This window comes from Homarus americanus, unplaced genomic scaffold, assembly GCF_018991925.1.
Source record: "Homarus americanus isolate GMGI-L3 unplaced genomic scaffold, GMGI_Hamer_2.0 scaffold6205, whole genome shotgun sequence".
Taxonomy (NCBI): Eukaryota; Metazoa; Arthropoda; class Malacostraca; order Decapoda; family Nephropidae; genus Homarus; species Homarus americanus.
Genome location: NW_024728317.1, coordinates 28499 through 37129, shown reverse-complemented (window position 1 = coordinate 37129; position 8631 = coordinate 28499). Strand labels below are relative to the sequence as shown.

Here is an 8631-nt window from a genome sequence, read left to right as displayed (position 1 = left end):
TGTGTGTGGGTGTGTGGCCCTGGGTGTGTGGTGTTTAGCCCTGGGTGTGTGAGTGTAGCCCTGGGTGTGTGAAGGTGTGTGGCCCTGGGTGTGTGAAGGTGTGTAGCCCTGGGTGTGTGACGTGTAGCCCTGGGTGTGTGTGAAGGTGTGTAGCCCTGGGCGTGTGAAGGTGTGTAGCCTGGGTGTGTGGGTGTTGCCCTGGGTGTGTGAAGGTGTTTAGCCCTGGGTGTGTGAAGGTGTGTAGCCCTGGGTGTGTGAGTGTTTAGCCCTGGGTGTGTGGTGTGTAGCCCTGGGTGTGTGAAGGTGTTTAGCCCTGGGTGTGTGAAGGTGTTTAGCCTGGGTGTGTGAAGGTGTTTAGCCCTGGGTGTGTGAAGGTGTTTAGCCCTGGGTGTGTGTGAAGGTGTGTGGCCCTGGGTGTGAGGTGTGTGTCCCTGGTGTGTGAGGTGTGTGGCCCTGGTGTGTGAAGGTGTGTAGCCCTAGGTGTGAGGTGTTTAGCCCTGGTGTGTGAAGGTGTAGCCCTGGGTGTGAAGGTGTGTAGCCCTGGGTGTGTGAAGGTGTAGCCCTGGTGTGTAGCCCTGGTGTGTGAAGGTGTGTAGCCCTGGGTGTGTGTGCTGGTGTGTGAAGGTGTGTAGCCTGGTGTGTGGGGTGTGCCAGGGTGTCTGAAGGTGTGTAGCCCTTGGTGTGTGATGGTGTGTAGCCCTGGGTGTACTGTCAGAGGCCTGGTAACACAGGGTAGCCAGGGCTTGCCATCAGTCACACCGGACAGTCCTGTTGGTAACACTGACGGTCCTATCTCTCCTGGACGAGAAAAACATGACTAGTCGTATCCTTCCACATCCTGACGCCCTGAGCTACAGGCCTCTAGAACGTGGCGTGGCGTGGTGTGGCGTGGCTTTGTGGCGTGGTGGCGTGGCGTGGTGGTGTGGCGTGGTGGTGTGGCGTGGTGGCGTGGCGTCTTCTGGCACTCTTTAGAATGCCATAACGATGATTTTAAGGTATAACTCTTGGGGTGATGTTTAAGGTATTACTGAGGATGATGGTTTAAGGTATTACTGAGGATGATGGTTTAGGTATTACTGGGTGATGGTTTAAGGTATTACTGAGGATGGTTTAAGGTATTACTGAGGATGATGGTTTAAGGTGTTACTGAGGATGATGGTTTAAGGTATTACTGAGGATGATGGTTTAAGGTATTACTGAGGATGATGGTTTAGGTATTACTGAGGATGATGGTTTAAGGTATTACTGAGGATGATGGTTTAAGGTATACTGAGGATGATGGTTTAAGGTATAACTGAGGATGATGGTTTAAGGTATTACTGAGGATGATGGTTTAAGGTATTACTGAGGATGATGGTTTAAGTTCGATGATGGTTTAAGGTATTACTGAGGATGATGGTTTAAGGTATTACTGAGGATGATGGTTTAAGGTATTACTGAGGGATGGTTTAAGGTATTACTATGGGATGATGGTTTAGGTATTACTGAGGATGATGGTTTAAGGTATTACTGAGGATGATGGTTTAAGGTATTACTGAGGATGATGGTTTAGGTATTACTGAGGATGATGGTTTAAGGTATTACTGGGGATGATGGTTTAAGGGATGATGGTTTAAGGTATTACAGGATGATGGTTTGGTATAACTGAGGATGATGGTTTAGGTATTACTGAGGGTGATGGTTTAGGTATTACTGGGGATGATGGTTTAAGGTATTACTGAGGGTGATGGTTTAAGGTATTACTGAGGATGATGGTTTAAGGTATTACTGAGGATGATGGTTTAAGGTATTACTGAGGATGATGGTTAAGGTATTACTGGGGGTGATGGTTTAAGGTATTACTGAGGATGATGGTTTAAGGTATTACTGAGGATGATGGTTTAAGGTATTACTGGATGATGGTTTAAGGTATTACTGAGGATGATGGTTAGGTATTACTGAGGATGATGGTTTAGGTATTACTGAGGATGATGGTTTAAGGTATAACTGAGGATGATGGTTTAAGGTATTACTGAGGATGATGGTTTAAGGTATTACTGAGATGATGGTTTAGGTATTACTGAGGATGATGGTTTAAGGTATTACTGAGGATGATGGTTTAAGGTATTACTTGAGGTGATGGTTTATGGTTTAAGTTACTGAGGATGATGGTTTAAGGTATTACTGAGGATGATGGTTTAGGTATTACTGAGGATGATGGTTTAAGGTATTACTGAGGATGATGGTTTAAGGTATTACTGAGATGATGGTTTAAGTATACTGAGGATGATGGTTTAAGGTATTACTGAGGATGATGGTTTAAGGTATTACTGGGGTGATGGTTTAAGGTATTACTGAGGTGATGGTTTAAGGTGTTACTGAGGATGATGGTTTAAGGTATTACTGAGGATGATGGTTTAAGGTATTACTGAGGATGATGGTTTAAGGTATTAGGATGATGGTTTAAGGTATTACTGAGGATGATGGTTTAAGGTATAACTGAGGATGATGGTTTAGGTATTACTGAGGATGATGGTTTAAGGTATTACTGGGGTGATGGTTTAAGGTATTACTGAGGATGATGGTTTAAGGTATTACTGAGGATGATGGTTTTGTATTACTGGGATGATGGTTTAGGTGTTACTGAGGATGATGGTTTAAGGTATTACTGAGGATGATGGTTTAAGGTGTTACTGAGGATGATGGTTTAAGGTATTACTGAGGATGATGGTTTAGGTATTACTGAGGATGATGGTTTAAGGTATTACTGAGGATGATGGTTTAAGGTATTACTGAGGATGATGGTTTAGTATTACTGAGGATGATGGTTTAAGGTATTACTGAGGATGATGGTTTAAGGTATTACTGAGGGTGATGGTTTGGAGTATTACTGGGGTGATGGTTTAAGGTATACTGAGGTGATGGTTTAGGTACTGAGGATGATGGTTTAAGGTATTACTGAGGGTGATGGTTTAAGGTATTACTGAGGATGATGGTTTTAAGGTATTACTGAGGATGATGGTTTAAGGTATTACTGAGGATGGTTTAGGTATTACTGAGGATGATGGTTTAAGGTGTTACTGAGGATGATGGTTTAGGTATTACTGAGGATGATGGTTTAGAGTATTACTGAGGATGATGGTTTAAGGTATTTTGGGATGATGGTTTAGGTATTACTGAGGGATGATGGTTAAAGGTATTACTGAGGATGATGGTTAAAGGTATTACTGGGGTGATGGTTTGAGGTATTACTGAGGTGATGGTTTAAGGTATTACTGAGGTGATGGTTTAGGTATTACAGAAGTGATGGTTTAAGGTATTACTGAGGATGATGGTTTAAGGTATTGCAGGTGATGGTTTGGTATTGAGGATGATGGTTTAGGTGTTACTGAGGATGATGGTTTATATTACTGAGGATGATGGTTTTAGTATTACTGAGGATGATGGTTTAAGGTATTACTGAGAATGATGGTTTAGGTATTACTGAGGATGATGGTTTAAGGTGTTACTGAGGATGATGGTTTAAGGTGTTACTGAGGATGATGGTTTAAGGTGTTACTGAGGATGATGGTTTTGGGTATTTAAGGGATGATGGTTTAAGGTATTACTGAGGATGATGGTTTAGGTATTACTGAGGATGATGGTTTAGGTATTACTAGGATGATGGTTTAAACGAATCTAAACCAACAACTAACCTACACTAACTGAATTTCATATCGTTATAATATTAGAAGTAAAAAAAACTAACCTCCTCTCATCCTGGTGAGACTCGAACCCGGATCCTGTTAGTATAAAGGAGAGGCGCTGTACCATAGCCACCAGGTATCGCTCCACGTCTTTTTTTGGGTTTGAGGACAAGGTCATTCGTCTTCCGGGATTCGAATCTGGGGACTAGCAAACTCAGTGTGTCCTTTGCTCATTACGCCATGTTGATGTTAGAATGAGATCACGTGAAGATTAAGCACCGACATAATTTTACTTAATAATTAAACACATTAACTCAACCTAGGTGGTTGGGTTAAATTTGACTAGGTTATTTGAATCATCGTAGGTATTTAAGCTCTTATTATGAAAGTTAAGAGATGGATAAGAGAGTAGTGGTCATGTTTCTGGTCAGGGTTAAAGGTTAGAAGTCGGTTATTGATGACAAATGACCTATGACTGAGAATAATAGGTCAAGGTGAAGATTATATTGCTGAAGTATTTTATGGTGGATCATAGGTAAATGATTACTTGACCCTTATTAGATGTTGTCGTTTATAAAGAGTGTTAGTTTAGAAGTTGTACCAAAAGTGAAAGGTGTACCGGTTGTCTTATTTATCATTTCATCATTATCCATCATCATCGTCGTTGCCGCCGCCGCCGCCACCACCACCACCACCACCACCACCACCACCACCACCATCATCACCACCATCATCGTCAACATTGGCAAGTGAAACTGTCCTTCCCCGCCCGCCCGCCCAGACAGGTAACAATAGCCGGACTGATAAGACTAGATAAGAACTAAGATAATTTGGACAGTACAATTCAGCTTTCCTGTGTTATAGTCTAGGTGAGGGTCACACACTACTACTATGCTGTCACTCGTAATCGAGTGTGACGACCACCAGCTATGATACAATGATATGAGTTATAAGGATTGTCACCTAGGTTGATGAGTTTGGGGTGACTAAAGAGCCGATGTGGGACCGGCAGAGTCGTTCACAGATGTTGCACATGTGGAGGGCTACATCTAGTGCGGAGGGGCGGCAGCGTTTTCCACATTGGCGCTTGTCTGCCTCGGTTTGCAGTCGGGCTAACTAGAAAGTACTGACACCTCGTGTGGTGGTCCTCCACGCTGACATAACGCTGCCACACTAGACGCATTAGACCACCCTGTGCCAACACACTGTACTGCTGGTGTTAATAGAGGGACAGATAAGATAAATAAAATTTTTTACTTAGATATAAAGATAAATATTGACAGCAGGTGTATGTAATAAGGCGTCCGGTAAAGATTAGAACATACTGATAGGCGACGCAGATAACAGCTCAAAATTATAATTTATAGTAAGTTCATATTACATGCAGTAGATATCTAAAAGTAGATATACGTAATACAAAAAAAATAGGCGGTATATTATAGTATTGAGTATATATATATATATATATATATATATATATATATATATATATATATATATATATATATATATATATATATATATATATATATATATATATATATATATAACTTGGTTGATGTTAATGTTGGGTAGAATATTTGTACTAAGTTGAATGTTGTTTATAATACTTAAATGTCTAAGGTCCATTAGTTTTAAGATATGTTAAATGTCCTCAGACACACGTACAGTACAGGCCAACATTTCTTATACCAGGTTGTTGGGGTTTTTTAAATTAGAAGACATTTATTGTATTCACTCTTGTTATATTGTTGACTTTTGTTGGAAGTGAGTGAGGCTGGAACTGTTGTTAACTGTGTCATGACCTTGACCTGACTTGACCTCTCCACGGAACACTCCTAACTCGTGCTCTTGTTTAGGTGAATATGTAAAGTTTCATTCAACTTTTATTCAGTAGTGTTTTGAAATATATATGTGGAGTGGTTAGAACACACACACACACACACACCCAGTTGCCAGATCTTCTACCATTGGCTTGGCTAAATACTGGACAAGTCATTAGGTATCCCAAGAGACGCATAAACCTGAGAGCTGCAACATAATAGTGCGTGTGTGTGTCGTCGTGTGTGTGTGTGTGTGTGTTGACCAAACACATCCTTCCAACATCCTTCACAACACCGCCCATTGTCCTTCACTATCAAATAAATATTCATTAAACTAAATTGTTTCACTATCATTAGATTAAGTATTATTGATTCATAGTTAATGGTGGTATCATTATTATTTGCCGTAGTAGTGTTTTATTATCATTTATAAAAGGTGAATAGATAAAACTTAATTATTTTTATCCGTCGTAATTTTATTTATTTATTTATTTTTCTAATGTGATCAGTACTTGGGTTGTACTCTTTATCGACTAGCTATTTATTTCTTGCTCCAGATGAAGATATTCTGTTCGGGTCCAGTTGGGTTAGGTTGGAGTGGGGTGGGGTTAGGAGGTTAGGTTAGGTGGGGTGAGTTAGGTTAGGTGGGGTGAGGTTAGGTTAGGTGGGGTGGGGTTAGGTTAGATTAGGTGGGGTGGGGTTAGGTTGGGTTAGATTAGGTTAGGTGGGGTGGGGTGGGGTTAGGTTGGGTGGGGTGTGGTGAGGTTAGGTTGGGTGGGGTGGGGTGAGGTGAGGTTAGGTGGGGTGGGGTTGGAAGGGTTGGGTTAGGTGGGACAGCAAGAAGACATTGACCCGGACAGTGTTGTTGTGGTCGCTTGTGTTTAGGTTGGCAGTGTGCCGGTGGAGAGCTCGGCCCGCTATCCCTGTCTCCCACCTTACACCATAATTATGAAGCCTTTGAGTGATGGGGTATTGATGTGTCTACTGTCCAGGGAACATTATGCCTCAGTAATGTTGATTCTCGCTTATTGTGTGTGTGTGTGTGTGTGTGTGTGTGTGTGTGTGTGTGTGTTTATCGACCTCTAAACTACTGTGGGTCGTTTAGATATACTGCTTCGATGGGGTGAGTTTGATACACGTACAGTACAGGTTTGATTGAGTTTATTTCCTGGCCTTCAACTACTATATTATGTCATTACAGGTCGAGGTGTTGTTATGGTGTTTCATGAGGATATTTTGTAGTTAGGTTAGAATTGGTTTGGTTAGGCTAGGTTAGAATTGGTTAGGTTAGATTAGAATTGGTTGGTTAGGTTAGGTTAGAATTGGTTTGGTTAGGTTAGAATGGTTAGGTTAGAATTGGTTAGGTTAGAATTGGTTTGGTTAGGTTGGGTTAGTATTGGTTAGGTTAGGTTAGAATTGGTTGGTTAGGTTAAATTGGTTGGTTAGGTTAGAATTGGTTGGTTAGGTTAGAATTGGTTTGGTTAGGTTTAGGTTAGATGGTTAGATTAGGTTAGAATTGGTTGGTTAGGTTAGAATTGGTTTGGTTAGGTTAGTATTGGTTAGGTTAGAATTGGTTGGTTAGGTTAGAATTGGTTGGTTAGGTTAGAATTGGTTGGTTAGGTTAGAATTGGTTGGTTAGGTTAGAATTGGTTGGTTAGGTTAGAATTGATTGGTCAGGTTAGAATTGGTTTGGTTAGGTTAGAATTGGTTTGGTTAGGTTAGGTTAGAATTGGTTTGGTTAGGTGAGGTTAGAATTGGTTTGGTTAGGTTAAAATTGGTTTTGGTTTGGCTTGGTTAGAATTGGTTAGGTTAGGTTTGTGGTTATTTACGGTAACAGGAGACTTGACTGCCACATCATGCGAGCCATAACTAAACAAAAATGAACTTCAATAGAATTTCAAGATCGTAAAATAAAGTTTGGGTGATTTTTTGTTTTCATGGCATAAATGTGGCGCCATCTTTGTTGTAGTGAGAGTTTAATCGATGGCTGACCACTCTACCGTCTACCGTACATCGCCCGTCTACCCGTACACCGCCCTGCCGTCTGCCGTATACCGCCCCATCTACACACCGCCCTACTCTCTACCCGTATACCGCCCTACCGTCTACCCGTATGCCCGCACACCCCCTACCGTCTACCCGCACCGCCCTACCGTCTACCCACCCAACCCTACCGTCTACCCACACACCGCCCTACCGTCTACCCGCACACCGCCCTACCGTCACCCGCACACCGCCCTACCGTCTACCCGCCACACCGCCTACCGTCTACCCACACCGCCCTACCGTCTACCGCACACCGCCCTACCGTCTACCCACACACCGCCCTACCGTCTACCCGCACACCGCCCTACCGTCTACCCGCACACCGCCCTACCGTCTACCGCACTGCCCTACCGTCTACCCGCCGCACGCCGCCTCACCGTCTACCCGCTCACCGTCTACCCGCACGCCGCCTCACCGTCTACCGCACGCCGCCTCACCGTCTACCCGCACCGCCTACCCGTCCAATCTCTAATGACAGAGAAAATGATTCCAGAAACTTCTGCTGATACCAACACAAAATACATACAGTACATGAGTTAATATTATGGTCGGTATTCCTGGTGTAAACGTATAAGCTATTGAACCTTATGATCATAGTCCCAGATAGTGCTATAATACGCCTGGTGTCTTTACTCAGATGGTTGAAGTTCCTCGGTTTTTGTGATTGTGGGTTGTACCTTGTGAGTGAAGAAGCCAAGATAGTGCTATAATATGGTTTTGATCTCTATGGTCGGTATTCGTGGTATTGTTTCTGGTGTGATGGGTCTTATGAACGTGGCCCAGATAGTGCTATACCACACCTGGTTAATTTACTACCCTGTTATAGTTGACCATACTTACCTCCACCTGAGCCTCATTAACTCTTAACAGCCTTTGTTAGTAGTTTGGCATCACCGAAGATTATCACTCTATTTAACCTAAAGATTAACCAGCCTGACGTTACCTGGGGTTAAGATAACTTAGAATAGGTTGTTATGGTAGGTTAGGTTAAAGTTAAAGTAGCCTTGAAGTTGGGTTAGTGTCAGGGTGGTTAGGTTAGGTTAGGTCAGGATCAGGTCAGGTCAGATCAGATCAGGTCAAGTTAAAATAGCTTGGGT

At 42.6% G+C, this 8631-nt stretch overlaps 1 protein-coding gene across 1 annotated transcript; it reads left to right on the top strand.

Annotated features, from left to right (window-relative positions):
• Nucleotides 1-7471: 7471 nt before the first annotated feature.
• LOC121866079 (adhesive plaque matrix protein-like) lies at nt 7472-8074 on the top strand. Its single transcript, XM_042365673.1, has one exon. The coding sequence runs from the start codon at nt 7472-7474 to the stop codon at nt 8072-8074; it is 603 nt and encodes a 200-aa protein (XP_042221607.1).
• Nucleotides 8075-8631: the final 557 nt, after the last annotated feature.

Coding starts and splice junctions, on each gene's coding strand:
- LOC121866079 (XM_042365673.1), top strand. CDS start 7,472: ATGGCTGACCACTCTACCGTCTACCGTACATCGCCCGTCTACCCGTAC.